The sequence below is a fragment of the Thermobia domestica genome, chromosome 4 (genome assembly GCF_964235325.1).
Source record: "Thermobia domestica chromosome 4, izTheDome1.hap1.1, whole genome shotgun sequence".
NCBI lineage: Eukaryota > Metazoa > Arthropoda > Insecta > Zygentoma > Lepismatidae > Thermobia > Thermobia domestica.
Genome location: NC_137457.1, coordinates 22,560,978 through 22,578,769, shown reverse-complemented (window position 1 = coordinate 22,578,769; position 17,792 = coordinate 22,560,978). Strand labels below are relative to the sequence as shown.

The following is a 17,792-nucleotide window of genomic DNA, read 5'->3' as shown; positions in this document are numbered from 1 at the left end:
CGCCGCGTGTGAAGTGCGAGCAGTTATAAAGTTTTTGAATACACAGGACATAGCACCAAATGAAATCCATCGTTAGCTGTGCCAGGTCCATGGGCCTAACGGCATAAGCAAGCAGTTCCTGCAGATTTTCCGCTCCTTATTGCACACCACTGTCACGGAGTGCCTGTTGATCAAGAAGTTTTGTGTTGAAGCAACTGACCCTAGAGCACAAAGCAAGGCACACAGGGTCAGCATTGACAATTTTGCAACGATACAGTTGACGATGGATTTCAATCGGTGCTATGCCCTGAACATTCAAAAACTTTATCACTGCTCGCACTTCACACGCGCCGGGAGCTGCAATAGGAACGCCAATCTTCAATCACTGCCACGAAGCTACTGAGAGAACTAGGGAAGCTCTGCTGGCGCATGCGCCATGTTAAGACCTTACTCTCTCACGTACACGAAGTCGCTTCGCGCAACATACGGTTTCCTAGCTATGGGACGCGTGGAAAACTTACTTTCTGGATGCGCCTCGTATTTGGACCAGTCTTACATGAAAGGTTTTCAACTAACTATAGTAGTCGAGGTAGGTTACCGCTTTAGATTACTATCTAGGCGGCTCGGATTCTAAGTTAGTCACCGGAATTTCTAACACCGGAAGATCCAAAATTTTAACATACTTCAATTTGTTTCAGTCCATACTGAGTGTGATATGCAAGAACTGAGAGTATGGAAAGAGATGTTCGAATGACGAAAATGACAAGGAATTGAGATAGGTTCATGATCTGAGACAATGATTTAGAAATATATTTATCAATTTTTCCAGATTTTGATATTTTCAGATAATTGCACCGATTTTCTATCTCATGTATAATTACAATAACCGCAAGAAGTCGTGAAGATTGATCTAGATATACCAATTTCACTATCCAGAAGAAGATGAGGGTGTAATCTGGTCGTCAACCACGATTCATAAAATTTTGCCAGCGTTGCTGCACCACCCAAGCTTGACGTAATGTCACGTGGTATTATCATGGTTATAAAGGTGGAATCAAACGACGGATTCTGCGGGTATTCTTACCCCATTCGCTCGCTGACGCTCGCTCAGTTATGTTTCATAACGCAAAGCGGACTAATTATCACTAATTGGCATTACGTCACGACTGCATTGTGCAACTTCAATGTAAATTTAATTACACCCTACGGGGAGAACATCTCCTGAGGGTACAGTGTTGTCAGGTTGCCACTAAGTTTTCTTTTGTTTAATTATTTTATTGTTGTTTTATATTTTGCTATTCTTGTTATTACTTTTTAATTCTATAATTATTAGTGTTCGTATTACACTTCTTTAAGTGCCGTTTTTTGTCGCTTGTTTCATGCCTTCTATGTTTGACAACATTGTTAATGCAGTTATGCTGGTTTATGTTTTCTCGCACAGAGAAAAATCCGTTCTCCGAAAAGCGGTATATTGTGCAAATATACGATATCCTCTTGCTTACTATAGAAATCAGTACGGAGCATACTTTATCCGTATGCTACATAGGCACTGCCCTTAGATGTTACATCATGCCGTTGCAGGATGTCTGACATCTAACAGTCTTCCGTATGTCACATGCAGACACTTATATTACCTTCGTCAGCTATATGTTGTATACGTCCATTTGTATGTGAGATCCTGACCGCCTACATTGTTTCATACAGAATGTACGTATAGATGGAACACTTATACAGAAAGTATTATAAAACACGCGTTTTCAGTTATACGTCTGCTGTACGTTAAGCCCAAAAACTACAGGAATTACGCATGTACCCTATCTTTTTAAGTACGCCACCTACATTTTTTTCTCAGTGCAAGAATGCGTTTGGAAGTCACCTCCATGATTCGAGCCGAATCCTTCCGAAGCATCACACGTGAGGTAAAGCAGTTCTATGATTGGTGTAGAGCTTTTCACGAGTCTTCCCGATCAGTATAGCGCAGTGATACCAACCCGTCGGAAAAATCCCATTTTGATTAATTTTTTGAATAGGGATAAAGGATATTTTCGTCAAAATTGGTAGCATATATGGGATTTTTTATCTTTATTTATCAATGCCAACAAAATTCTCTATGAGTGCGAAGTAGGCTAATGAGATTTGAATAAGGGTGAAATCAATGTTATTTTCAAATTTTATTATTTAAAAGTGCATGTTAGTGTGAAAATAATTTATGCAGATACTTGTCAATCTGAAAAAGCAAGCAACAGAGAACGTAAGTGGTACTGGGAGTTTTTTTTTTTTTTTTTTAAGTTATGCACGGAGGAAAGTAACTTACCAAACTACATTCAATTTGTAGAACGTCCCACGCGAAATAACTTAAGAATAAAGTTTTTCTAGTTTCAGAACATTCAGTAGAAGATTATAGGACAAAAACGCGAGAAACTACTAAATTCTGACAACCAGGCCGGTAGCCAGCCCAAAAATGTAGAAGGGGCCCGGTAGAAATTAGGGTAGGTCCGACCCAACCATATTATAGTTCATCACCATATTATAGTTCATTTGTGAGAAGTTTAAAGGAGGCCAGCAGAAATTTGGGGGGTGGCCCCTTAGACTCCCGTGGATACGGGTCTGCTGACAACTAAATGAGCTTTTTTCATCAACAAATTCCAATAATCTCTCTCTTAATCAGTGGCGGATCCAGTGGGGATCGGGGAATCGCCCCCTCAAAAGAAGAAACTTTTATTTTATTTTATATATAAATAAAACCCATCCCAGAGTTTGGAGCTCTTAAAAGTAGCTCTAAGTAGCAGTATTACAACCCCGCAGAAGTCCGTCCTGGATCCGCCCCTGCTCTTAATTAAGAAAAACACTTATTAGCAATTTAAAAGATCGGAATTTAAGAATAATTCACTCAAATATTGATTAATGTAAGTAACACTTATAGTAGTTCCAATTTTCATATTTTATACATTTTCTAATTAATGTAGCGCGTGGGAAATTTAAAAGAAAAATGGAAATTTCTGCCTTTTAAGATGGGATTTTATAAAGTTCCAGGTTGGCAACACTGATATAGCAATTTTTCTTTCATCTCACGTGCGATATTCAGTGAAATAATACATTATTTACACAACGATTTTTAATATCATTGATATATGGTACTCATTGCGTAACATACTTTAAACAATAGAGACTAATCTTAAAATTGGAAAATTTCCCGTGCATTAAATGTACAGCCCGGGAACCTGTTTCTGTGCTGCACAGGTTTACCAAATGTCGTTTCTGGTTAAAATGTTACGTGTAAGTTGATTTTAATATCCCTTTCAGCAGCGAGGCTATATGAGATGGGACCTACTGATTAACGTGGAATCCGAACCACATGAGCTCCCGCCGGGAATCGAACTCAGGTCTCCCACACCATAGGCGCATACGCTAACCGCTTAGCCACGAATGAGCTCTACATGTAAGTTGAGTTGCACCTGTCCAAACTATAAGAATATCAGAAAAACTATTGGATCCGCCCTAATGAGATAGTTTGCTGTTCATTTACAAAGCGCATGAAGTCCGCGTGAATCAGCCTTAGAAAAAAAATTATTCTTGTTTTTGTGATGATCAAGCTGAAATATCCGGTCTTGCACAAGAAATGAAGAGCAAATGAACAACTCGCGCCATCTTTTGGTTTACTCTGGTACTATTTCAGGAACCCCTAGGCAGAGTGACAGGTGCTGCCTCGACCGACTCCTTTTAGAATTCGATGAAGCTTAAATCATCATCGGCTGACAATATAGTTTACAAAAATATAGGGGCCGCAGTGGCTCAGTGGTAGACTGTTCACCTCTGGTGTGTGGGGTCCCTGGTTGGATCCCAGCCCACGCCAAGTGGACTTTGTGGTGGACAAACACCGTTGTGCATGGGTTTCCTTTAGGTTTTCCCGTTTCCTTTCACTCTCGTCATTCCACTATTTCATTCATTTCTCATCATCGTCGTCTCCTTTAGCCCGCCCGGTATCGTGGGACGCAAAACTAGAAAGATTTCATTTCATTTTTTTCACATTTTTTTCCTTCCACGAATACATCAGATTAACCGGTGACAGTATTCGTGCTTTGCAAAGGGACACGAATCTCCAAAGGGTTTCGTCTAACGACAGTAGGAGACAACTCGAGTACACCAACTAACTGTATCTGAATTTTAAATTCTCTTTACTCGCATCTACAGAGTGCAAATTTTGATGCATTTACACGTAGAAAGCTCAGAAAGATTTAAAAAACTCTATGTAACTAATTTGCTGAAATCTTATGTAAGGTTACAGAGAGAGGTTATGGGAATTAAGTTTTGTTGAACATGACTGTATAATTTTAGTTTTTGTGATAAACTACCTGAAATACCTAGCGTTACATAGGAAGAATATATATATATATATATATATATATATCTATATCTATATCTATATCTATATATATATATATATATATATATATATATATATATATATATATATATATATATATATATATATATATATATTGTGCACAATATTTGAAAATAAAATAACTAAATAGAACAGAAAACGAATAGCAACGCCTTTGTGTTGCCCTGTCACCGGAAATAATATGCCGAGAAAAATAAATAAGGACAAGCAATGTCTAAGAATTAGGAAAAATAAATTCCTTCTGTTTTGAAGTCCCCGCCTCCTGCTTAGGATGTGAAGCAAAAAGTTCTATACAGCCTACGGTCTTTTCCAAACTATTGACTCTTTGATAAAATCACTTCGACATATGCCAGAGTGTGGATTTTATACAGGACAAACAAACAAACAAACAAAAAAAAAACATAATATATATATATATATATATATATATATATATATATATATATATATATATATATATATATATATATATATATATATATATATATATAATTATGAAACACCGATGTAATATTAGGGCGACACAAACGGAACATAGATACTACATGCAAGCAGAATTCAGTTCGATATTATTGTACTGAGGGGGGTGCTTGACTGGGGTCAGCTCCGTTGGTTATGACACTGTGATCAGAGAAATGTTATCGGTGGAGGGCGCTCGTACAACCACTGAATTTTCAACATTTCAGGGTCATTTCAAAAATATATTTTGTCATTTTGCCACATGGAAGCTACATTATAAAATAAAATAAAATAAAATAAAAACGTTGCCATAACAAAAGACAATCTTTTCCGAAATCACGACGGGGGGGAAGTGAGAGGAGCAATAGTGCCTACGCAGAGTCTAGAAGAAGAGAGATAAGCAGCAAACCGGAACCAGCGTACCTGAGTTCACTCGAGTGCAAACCAGTTTGCTGGATAAAGACGTGTTCTGGAAACGTGGTCACAAATAAAAGTGCATGCTATTGTGCGGTACGAATGAATATGTACAACTAATGTTTCAGATATTTATCGATGCTTACAGAACATCTACGAAAACGACGCCATGCCTCGTCAAATGGTTATGCACTGGTGTGCAATGTTGAATGCGGGAAGGCAGAGTGCGAAAGATGAAGACCTATCTGGGCGTCCGTCCCGTAAATGCTGCAACAAACGTCAACAGAACCAAGAATGAGTCTAATCTCGAATCCACATTGGATGTTGAATGATTCACGGCTTGTTGAGACACCAGAAGGCGTCGGAAAGATCTCTGATCACAAGACCGGAAGAATGGCAATAAACCTCGAACACCTGATGCGGTACGCACGCGAGGGCAATGATATCCTGTTCAGGATCAGCACAGCCGATGAGATCTGAATTTCATCCCAACCTGCCTCAATAACATGGAAACATCCCAACTCACCCGTGACGAAAATTACAGTGTCGCAATTCACAGGAAAACACTGAGGTCCGTTACACAGTCCCGCGTGACAAGATTGTTGTATTGTTTCTTATGGGTGCATACATAGTCACGCGGAGGCTGCTCCGCGCGGCCCTATCCGCGCTCCGTCCTCCGCGAGGCGGATAGGGCCATTGAGCATATGAGTGCTTATATAGTCAAGCGGAACTCCGCGCGCGGAGCAGCCACTTCCCATTAAAATGTAAAGAGCAAGGTGCATAGTAGCAAAACCAAAATGGAGATTGATCCAGAAAGACCTATTACAAAAGTTGAATTAAGACCATGTTTATGGGATCCCGCTTGCGTAGAATACAAAAATCATGAGATTGCAATTTTTCCAATTAATTCATCGAACGACCGGACTAACATGCGAAAATAATTAAAGAACTTTTTCTCATCTTCTCGCAAACCTATATACAGAGTCACAAAGGCTTCCTTCATACTTCTTTGAGTAACTAAGGGGTGACTTTGGAACAGCCTATTTTTCTGTGTTCTTTGTTTTCTCTTCTTACAGTGATAATAAGTTAGCCACTATTGTCGTTTCGATCTTACTCATGTTGACTCGCAACACTGGTTGAGGAGAATTGTGTAGGTAATCACGTGACGCATAGCGCATAGCTACGGATGACTGTGTAAGCACACACGCGTAGCGCGAAGGGCGGAAGACGGAGCGCGGAGCTTCGCTTGACTGTGTAACGCACCTGACAGTATTCTGAAACGCGGAGGATGTCAGATTGCTGGATTTCCTCGCTGCAAGAGCCGTCAACTTGGCACACATTTGCCACACACTAATTAAACTGAAGTCCGCCATTGATCGCAAGAGACCATCTTTCTTGAGTCGAGGGTTTTTTGTTTTTGGACGATAATACAAGACCCCCACACAGTAAGGGACACTGCATAACACATTTGTAGTCTGGGATGGGAGAGATTTAATCACCTGATCTACATTCCAACCTTACTAAATCAGACTTCCACTTTTTCCTTTGTTGAAGTCCGCATTATTGAAATATCACTTTGGAAGCAATGAAGAGGCGTAACAGCTTCGAAGAACTTCTTCAAATTGCTGCGTACTGATTTTTGCGTGAAGGGTTCTTAAAGTTGGTTTCAGGGTACAGCAATTGTATCAATGATAACTATATGGAAAAATAGATTAAATAAAAAGTATTTTGTTATGCCATTGTGTGTTTGAAATAAAGCTCCTTGTGGACAAAATGACGAAAATTACCTTCGGAATGTCCCTCGTATTAACTAGTCTTCTCTAGTAAAGTATTGCGATTTGAAAGATTTTATATAATCGGAATTTGAAGATGTTTCGTAAATGAATTGATGTTTTGTTTGAATTGACCATTCGTCCCTTGTTTCATTTTAGGGAAACCGCTCTGAGGTTAGGAAAGTTCCTATTTCCTTTGTAATATCCTTTAGACGACTTCTTGGTAACAGAACTGTTGGAAGAGAACGGGATTGAATGTTTCCCATCATCCTAATAAGTAGGGAGAGGTAATTATTTCTACATTATTTTTTAGCGTTTAACAGGAAAGAAATATGATGTAAATATCATAGGGAATGATAGGAGAACAATCGAAAGAAATGCTGAGCTCTTACTAGACGCTTGCAGGGACGTGGTTTAGAAGTAAATGCAGAGAAAACTAAATAGGGTAGGTTGCTATAAGAGCACGCACACTTAGCGTTAGAAGTCATATTAGGGGAACTGAAACCATCAAAAACACAAAACAACTGCTCCTAGTTCTTAAGTAATATATGTACTTTCGTATATAAGGAAAAAGAATATGAATGTAAACACAACATAGGATATTTAGTTCTTTTTCTAAAATTAATACTGTAAAACTTTGTTTCATATAAGATTTTGGGTAGAGCAGTTAATAAAAAGAGCGTCCGGAATCGACTCCCACTACCAGTTTTTATTATAAAACTTTCTCTATAAAAGTATTTTTACAAAATACTATACAAATTGATCTCTCTAGAATCAAGGTTAGTTATAGGTGGTCTTTGACCGTAAGGTCGCAGACAGGATCTCCAACAGAGCCCCGTAGCAGGCTAAGAGGAGTGGATTTAAGGAACCAATGCTCCGTAGCAACCAGAGGCGGGTTAAGTGGCCAACAGAGCCCCGTAGCAGGCTAAGCGGCTGAGGTTAGGATTCCCAGACAGAGCTCCGTAGCAGACTAAGCCAGGAGATAGGATAGGCGTAATCCCGTAGCAGACTAGAGGCCTGGAGTTAGGTTACTCCAAGAGTCTCGTAGCAGACTAAAGGAGGGTCTCCAGAAAACTGGTGTCGAGTTGCCTTCGTCCATCCAATTTATAGGGTCCTTTGGGTGGCGGTGGCGCTGCTGCTCCGATGTCGTCTTCTGCTCCGTGGGAGGGGCCAGAAGCCGTCGTCTGCATGTGATTATAGGTCCCTCTGGTGGGAGATCCTCCATGTGGTGGTGTTTGTAAACATTGAAGCGTGGAACTGCTTGTTTACGGCATCACATAGGATATTACAATACAAAATAATACTCTTAGGGGAAAGGTCCTTAAAGAGTACATAACGTGTCCTCAAAGAGTACGCTCTTCAAAGTGTTTATGCAGATAATAGAAACAAAACGTTTAACACATGTTACACTGAAAGACACCTTGTCCTTAGAGCAAGCTTCATCCCATCATTGCTCGCAACCTCCACCTGTAATTGGGTCCTCGTAGATTTCGTGGCATCCTGAGCAGATGATATCTCCTTGAAGGTCTTTAGATATGGAAGGTACAGCAGCATCAAATTTTAAGCGGTTTTTCCTTTGCAACGCTTGCATTCTTTATTTGCTTCCTTAGTTTTGGTCCTTACTGTTGCTTAGTATATGGTGATGATGTCATTATTTTGGATTTCTTTCCATGTCTATTGCGCTTCAACTAGGGATGCACGCGAGACGCGAGAAGTCTCGTCTCGTCTCGCATTTGCGAGACGAGACACGAGATGACAGTGAAAATTTTATGCGAGATGCGAGACGAGACGCTAGACGAGACTCGGTTAAGTTTCGCACGAGAAGTCTCGCAACATTTATGAATTACATTTAATAGTATATTTAGTGATTTTACATTTATTGAGTTTTCTAAGTTGAGCATTAATGCCTCCAGGAACAAAACAGTGATTGGGGCAATAGACATTTTATGAGATTTATTATTATTCAAGGTTGATTTTCAGAATTAAAGCCTTCTTTAGTTTCTAAACATCATTAAAAAAGAAAAGCTTTGTAAATTGGAAATTTATTACAACATCGATTTAGGACTTTATTTTGCGACACAAACACATACACGCGGGCGCGCACGAATACACGAACTTCTGTTTTTGGTCTGGAAAGCGAATAAGACTCCCTATTGCTGCGAAATGTGATATTTCTGTTGTTTCTGTCTTTTTCACATTACTAATAGCGATTAATGTTGGGGGATGGCGGGGAAATCCTCTCTCGTCATAGTTTATGCCCGGCCCGGCTAACATGATATTTTTACATGGAATAAGTATTTTCTTTCTATAGACCCTATATTTATCAAAAATATCCCCCTCTAGTTCGGCAGTTTAATTCAAACACTGGTTTGGTAGGATGGCCCTATAGGTTTGGTGGGAGATGGTAGGAATGGTCCTATATCTGTCAGTAATTTTATTTTCTAGATCTGGCCACACTATATAAGTTAAAAGCGAAAGTTGATAAAATGCGATAATGCAACATTGCTACAAGCGCGAACGAACCGAAAGAATTGGGTCGTGTTGTGTTGTGAGTTTTTTTTTTTTTTTGTCTACAAGTGCTTTTGGTGGTATAAAAACATTTTTATAATGGAAAATCACCCTTCAAGGAAACGACCAAAACTAATTAACTAATTAATTAATGCTTCATAATTTGCTTAATTCTAAAATCGGAACTCAGTGGTTAGGAACCAATGCTTTAGCGTATATTATTTTCGATTCAGAATAGTGGTTTTGGATCAAAAGATCGAATATATTTCAGGCAGAAATTTTCTCGAAGGTCTTATATCTAGGGAACTATATACAGTGTAGCCAAACCCAACCTATCAGTTAACTCATGCAGTATGATGTGCTTATTCTGTAGAAAATACGAAAACTTAATTTAGCGGCTGTTCAAACATTTTGTGGACCCTGATCCAAGATTCAACATATTTCAATCAAATATTTTCTTGTAGACCTTATATCTGGAGAACTACGCACAGTGTAACCAAACCCAAGCCATCACTTAACTTAGTATGATGTCCTTATTCCGTACAAAATACAACTCGATTTAGAGGCCGTTCAAAAATTTTGTAACCTTTGATCCAAAAACTGATTGTTGGCCAAGATCGCAATCTTTTGATGCATTTTTGATCATTTCTAAAATTCTTGTTTTATCTTTTTAATTGTCTCAATATATTCGAAAACATGAATTAAATGTTATGGTGTAGCTAGCAACTTTTTTTTTTTTTTTTTTGTAGACCCAGACTTTTTCAGGGGGAACCAATCTTTCCAGGGCAAACCTTTGATTTCTGCTATATGTATGCTATCTGGCAAGACATGGAAAACGCCAACCAATCAGAATCGTGTACTTAGTTCCTATTTCCGGGAGAATTACTGTCCCGAGTTAGTCCCCTTCAAAATGATTTGGACCCGCGACACGGAACATTTCAGCGGGTGCGCCTGCGATATTCAAACTGGAATGAGTAGAAATAAACTATTTCTGGTTTTAATGATGATCACTATTGAGCAAAAACGATACTAGATAGCGACAACTGGTTTTCTGCAATCGATTAAGCGTATTTGGTTAACCATATTTTGTATTTTTTCATTTTTTTGATCTTTGGAAATCACACACCTGTTGCGCACATTTCACTCACTTCAATATAGCGCACAATAATATTATTTTGGATTTGGTTCATTTTTATATTTATCTGCCGAGTTTTAATAGTTTCCTGTAAAGATATTCCAATAATAAATTAGACAGCACCAGGCATGTAGACAGAACTTCGTGAAGGGAGGGGGTCCGTGACATGAAATACTGTGATCATCACAGCATGGGCTCGATCATTCTAAACTATTTTACTGGAACATATATTGGTTCGTTCAGCCATGATTTCATAGCTGGGGGGGGAGGTGACATGAAATTCTGAATACCCAGGAGCTCGATCAATCGAAACTAATTTACTATCAACATATATTGGTTTGTTAGACAATAAAATGAGGATATGTTACTAACTATTTTAATAACAAAGTATGAGAAATCTCGAGTAATAATAATAATAATAATAATAATAATAATAATAATAATAATAATAATAATAATAATAATAATAATAATAATAATAATAATAATAATAATAATAATAATAATAGTGCTGAAAAATATTTTACAATATTTACATCCTTCATCTGTTCATTCAAATATAACAATTTTCCTTTCATTATGACCCCAACTATTACAAAAAGTACATATTCACTATTATAAAATGTACATACTCAATAATGTCTTGTAAAATATTTTACAATATCTGCGTTCCTTTCTTTGTTGAATCAAATGTTAACAGAACTTTCTTTCCATATAAATTTTTGTCTTTATTATTCCGTCAACTACTGTTTGTTCCAATGACAGGTCAAAGGAGCATTAGAAAATTGTTTTTGAAATAACATGTTTGATACTGCAAGGATACGATGACGAAAATTTATGATAAAAAAATCTCCACGTTGTTACACAACGGTACTATAATTTCGGAAGCTTGAAATCTCCCTTGAAATCCCCCTGACTAGTAGCAGAAATTCTGAGAATTCCGTAACTCTTCTAGAAATTCTGAGAACTTTTCTAGAAATTTCAAATTCCCTGACTCTTTCAGGATATCTCGCTTACCTCGCCACCATGTATTTCAAGTAATACAAATCTCCTCATAAGAAAGAGTAACCAAAAGCTTCCTGATTTTAAAATTTTTTAACGCGATCCTTGTTTTTCTCATTTCATTTTTTTCCCATCCTTCCTTATTTTGTATCATTTCTGGTCTCGAATGGGGAGAAGGGCTTCCGGACCCCCCTGGCTTCGTGCCTGGACAGCACATTAAAAATTTCTCGGAAATTTTATTCCATTAATATTCTAAGGACAGATTTTCTTGTAAAACACGCAATAACTTTATTTTTACATACACATTATGACTCAGTTCTTACATGTATATATCTTCCAAAACATAACCTAAATTTTAAACCAGATTAGTAAAAAGTCTTCAGAAGTAAGAATAGTTCATGCTAGTGCCTTGAAGCGTGACATACAGTACACTTTTATTTAGATCTCACTCCCAGGTGTCAAATTTGTACGCGCAGTTAGTAACATTCCCCCTCGATATTAACTGAAACTAAGTTTTAATGTGATCAGCACACTTCATAAGAGGTCATTCTTTAACTATCGAGTTGTTATTTAAGTTAACTGAAACTAAGCTTTGCCGTATTCAGCACACTTCAGAAGAGATCATTCTTTAACTTTCGGGTGCTTATATAAATTAACTGAAACTAAGCTTTGTCGGTTTGAGCACGCTTTAGAAGAGCTCATTCTTTAACTGTCGAGTGCTTATACCTATACCATTCTATTTATTATTACAGTGAAACCTCTCTAAAGCGGACAGCCGCGGGGAATCAAAAATTGTCCGCTATAGAGAGGTGTCCGCCTTCAAGAGGTTTCAGTATTTTTTATGTAAATTAGTGAGCAAGATAATATATAATTAGAAAAAATATTTTTTGCATGAATCACGTATTTACGAATATTACATGCATTATTCTCTGTCATCCAATACTATATGTTCGAGGCACAACATGGAAATAACATATTATAGTTCTCTGCACTTTACACTTATCAGTACTTCCTTCTTTTTCAGTATGGCGCTTTAATTTGTGGGGTAATTGCAGTCCTGAAGTGTCCCTTTTGAGACAATATACATACCTGAGGGCAAAAAATACTAAACTTGTCTTCTGGTTGGTTAGAGACCTCAACGGGACAGTAGCACAATGTGTCATCCCTAACGGCGGGCAACTGTCAATCACTTTTGTGTCTAAAACAGCTTGGGTGGGAGTGGGATGCAAGCAAAGGACATAAGAGTGTTGTTAAACAGAGACGATTCGTCTGGGTTGCTGAGCAGACAGTTGAGGGGGCAAAATGTTGTCACAATGCTTTCTTGATGACACATGTATGAATCACTAAAAATGTATTTTTACTACACTTTTCAACTTATTTCTAGAGAAAGTGTCCGTAATACGGAGGTAAATGATACCTATAAAAGACAGAAAAGACTGTCCGTGTCCGTACTAGAGAGTGTCCGCTTTAGAGAGGTTAGTCAATATGCTTTTTCCTATTCCAGTGTTTGGGGAATAAAAAATATGTCCGTTAAGGGAGGTGTCCGCTTTATAGAGGTGTCCGTTAGTAGAGGTTTCACTGTATATTATAGATGTATTATTTTTGGTCTCCTCCGGGGGTTACTCTCAGAGCTCAGGGGGGCAGTGCCTCTCCTAAAACAGGTCTGGAAAAAACACTGGTCTCGTTAGGAATCGATCAGCTCTTCTCACCAAGGCTTCATCTTCGTTCACGATAAGATGCGCCCACCTACAGACCAGAAGACCACCATGCTGTTGAAGCAGTTTTGCTGGGACACCATCGACCTCCCTCCTTACAGCCCGGACCTTGCTGCAAGCGACTTCGACCTGATCCTGCACTTGAAGAAGCACCTAGGAGGCCATTAGTCCGTTTGAAACTAGGAAGTGGAACATTTCGTGACAACGTCGCTAAACACACAAGGACAGGATTTTTACCAGGAAGGAATCTTCAAACGCATCCCACGATGCGACAAGTTCTCAATCGATGTGCAAATTAAGTCGAAAAATATTGTTTTGCTTGTATTGGTTGTATGAAACAATATAAATACACGTTTCATTGCAGTTTTTCTAACCTTGTTTTTTGATCACTCTCTAAATACTATATACAGGGTGGCCCAAAAGTAGGTAAACACCCCTGCATTGATCAAGTATAACATTCTAGTTTATGGGTTTATTTGCTTCAGCTGTTCCGGGTTTAAGATATAAGTAAAAAGACATTAAGAGCAAATAATAAAGAAACTAAATCTACCTGATGGGTAACAATAAGAAATGATATTAAAAGCAATGAGTTGATCAGTACGGAACTGTATACCTACTTTTGGGCCGCAATGTATAGAGGGTAACTAAACAGAGAAAAATCCGTTCTCCGGACAGCGGTATATTGTACAAATATACTGTATCCTCTTGCTTAGTATAGAAATCAGTACGGATCATACGTTATCCGTATGCTACATAGGTACTGCCCTTAGATGTTACATCATACCGTTGTAGGATGTCTGACATCTAACAGTTTTCCTTATATCACATGCATATACTTATGTTATCTTCGTCAGCTATATGTTATATACGTCCATTTGTATGTGAGATCCTGACCGCCTATATTGTTTCACTCGGAAAGTACATACAGATGAAACACTTATACAGAAAATATTATAAAACATGCGTTTTCAGTTATACGTTTGCTGTACGTTAAGTCCAAAAACTACAGGAATTACAAGTGTAACCTATCTTTTTAAGTACGCCACCTACAATTTTTTTTCTCAGTGTATAACTCTGCCTTCTGCATTTACAATATTTGAGTTAAAATTTATTATTATTATTATTATTATTATTATTATTATTATTATTATTATTATTATTATTTTCAGATTACGAATGTAGATAATACAACCGATAAACAAGACGTTGGAAAACACGAACAAAATCAAGAAGGGACAAAAACTTATTTTGGTAACAAAAGATCGACTTTGCTTACGGCTCTTTTCTCATCAGTAAGTATATACTAATCTTAAGCCTGTTCTAAATGTTCTCGCTCCGTTCATTAATTATGTCTACAATATTTTATTTTTTAGTTTAACTGTCTAGATGAAAATTTCAGTAAACTTGAATATGTATGATTTAAAAAAAACAAAAACAATAACTATAAAATTGTATCAACACCTTACTGTAATGGAAAAAGAAGAAGAAATAAAAAAGCCCTGCAATTTATAGGATCAGCTCGGGAGAGTAATACTCCCGGAAGTAGCAACTAATTGCACGGTTCTGATTGGTTAGCGTTACCCGTTTCTTGCCACGTAGCATACATATAACAGAAATCAAAAGCTTGTTTCTGTTGGCCCTCGTGTTGGTGTAAGGGGTCCCGGGTTCGATTCCCGATGGCAGAGCTACTTTCTATGCCGAGGCAGAAAACTAGTACCGTGTCAAATTCATTCACTGTCACAGCCGTGAAATTATGGAATGACCTTCCAGAAGACATCTCAAAGTCATCCTCTATAGCCATGTTTAAAAACTAACTGAAAATTACTTATTGTTTCGGACTTACCAGCACAACTAACTTAATCAATACTTATTTCGGTGTGAATTCTATCTAACACATGGTCATTACTCTTATTAATATTTTTCTTTTTTATTTTGTATTTTTAAATGTTTTATTTAAATACTAGCTGAATATACCCATTCTTCGCATGGTGGTTGTATTTGGAAGTGAACGCCTGTGAGAATATCACTATTGATTTCAGCTACCGCGAAGACTATGGATTTGACACTAATATCGGTAATTTTGGGCTATTTTTTACATGTCTCGGTATCCGCATACAATGGTAGCTGAATTTGCAAGTCATCGCTAATGGAAGGGTCACCATTGGTCTCAGCCAAGAGACACCGGGAGGGAGACCCGAAACATGTAAAAACAATCCAAAATGATCGATATTAGTGTCAAATCCATAGTTTTCGGTGTCGCTGTGCTCAATGGTGACACTTCCATTACCGATGACTTTCAAATTCAGCTGCCATTGTATGGGGGCCAGGAGTCACCTTCGGGGGAAGGGGGAGGTTACAAAGTCATGTAAAAATAATCGAAAATGACCGATATTAATGTCAAATTCATAGTTTTCGCGGTCGATGAGATCATTGGTGAAACTTCGATCTCATTAACCTCATTCAGCTACGGGCCGGGGGTCACCGGAGCGGGAATACAAGGACATGTAAAAATAGTCCAAAATCACCGATATTAGTGTCAAATCCATAGTTTCGCTGAGACGAATGATGATATTCCCACAGGTGTTGACTTTGAAATACAGTCCCCATGGGTAGATGGGCATTTTCAGCTAGATACTAATAATTTCAAATTTTAAAGAGATTTCTTAAGAGTCCTCATCACTGCGAAATTAAAATACCACAAACTTTACAGTAATTATGCGATATCTTCAAATAGATAAAAGATAATCGAAAAGCGGAACAAGACCTCCCTAGACAATATTATTCTCCTTGAGATACCCTTATCATGACTCATTTATCTGCTTTCGATTTCCAGACAATTAGAAAATCGGCATTTATTTACGCATTTCTAAATAACTGCAAACGGAAAGCTACTAGATGACTCGTGATAACGGTACGTCATGCAAAATAACATCGTCTAGGGAGGTCTTGATCCACTTTTCGATTATCTTTTTTCTATTTGAAGATATCACATAATTACTGTAAAATTAGCGGTATTTTAATTTCGCAGTGATAGGGACTCTTATATACAAACATTTGAGAGAGTTGCTTCTCAACTGAAAATCGCTGCTGTTAATATTAATGTGTGCATTTCCGTTCATTTCAGAAAATTCTCCTAGCCGATACTGTTTTCCACTTAACGGGTTTGAAAAAAGGAGTTGGAACCTTGATCCTGGGCGAAAGAAGACGGGGCAATGCTCTCGCAAAGGGTAAGTTTAACTAGCTGGTTAGAAACAAAGATCTCGGCGGGTTATATAAATGTGATATTAATAATTTTACATTTGTTGATTACAAGTTGAAATTTACATGATTTTATATAAAATCCTCGGAATCCCAGGGGGAGGAGGACTTGTCGAACCTTCAAGGTAGTTCTTGTTTTTAGAATTTATAACATTATTCTCTTCTCATTCGACAACATAGAGAATTGTTACATCAATCAATAGGTTCAGGACATCGCTTCTCCAGATTCGCTTCAGACTGGAATCCCTGACTGTATTTACGGTGAGCTACGGTATTCAATATTACAAGGCGTTTCAAAAAGGGCAGGTTTAGTCGACGTAAGCATTTTCATAAAATCGACTTGATCAGAAGTGTGTAGCTACATAACAGAATGACTGTGTACAGGGGCGATCATAAACTAAGGTCAACGGGGTTACTCATCTACTACATTGGATTCAACACCAATCATTATTCAGTTCGGCATACAACGGCTCGAACTTGAAATATTATATAAATACGTGGAATCCAGTTTTAGCACCACACGCCGACTCTAATACATACATATATTTCAACCATCCAGTACATGTCAGAGATAAGTATAGATACTTTTACACTACTTCATAAATCTATCCATCAAATAATAACAGCTTCAACGTCGAAACTTAACTTCATTATGGCAGTTTATTAAATTACTTGAAAGGTTATACGCCTGTACATAACCATACCAGAAAGATAGAGATGATTGTATTATAAGGTGAAGTGGAGAAGAATAAGTTGAGAGGACCCGAAGCTGATTTACTCAAACATATAGGTAAAACTATTCATTTCACAATATAATTGCAACACTTGATAACACTAGTTATTAACAGAAATGAACAGAATCCCCGTTCAACAAATTATTTCACCTTCAACGACATTTTCTTAATTACAATTTTGTTGTCGTTAAACTAGATCAATATATTTTTACTTCTTCTAATCAACAACAGTATCTATATCCTTTTTCTTCTCTTCTAATATGTTGGATTATAAACCTAACATCATAAATATATTTACAACACTCGAAAACGGACATAATTATATTGTAGAATATTACAATAATCAGATTTATATAGATATTCATAATTTTAAGGAAATAGATTAAATAAGAAGTCTAATTTTAAATGTTA

General features: G+C 37.5%; 1 protein-coding gene across 1 annotated transcript in view; it reads left to right on the top strand.

The window, feature by feature from the left end:
• LOC145683273 (uncharacterized) overlaps positions 1–17,792 on the top strand; it is an 86,771-nt gene that overhangs the window by 43,639 nt on the left and 25,340 nt on the right. Inside the window, exons 3-4 of the mRNA XM_081754639.1 lie at positions 14,559–14,681; positions 16,514–16,616. Coding sequence (XP_081610765.1) covers positions 14,559–14,681; positions 16,514–16,616 — 226 coding nt within the window. The remainder of the gene's footprint in view (positions 1–14,558; positions 14,682–16,513; positions 16,617–17,792) is intronic.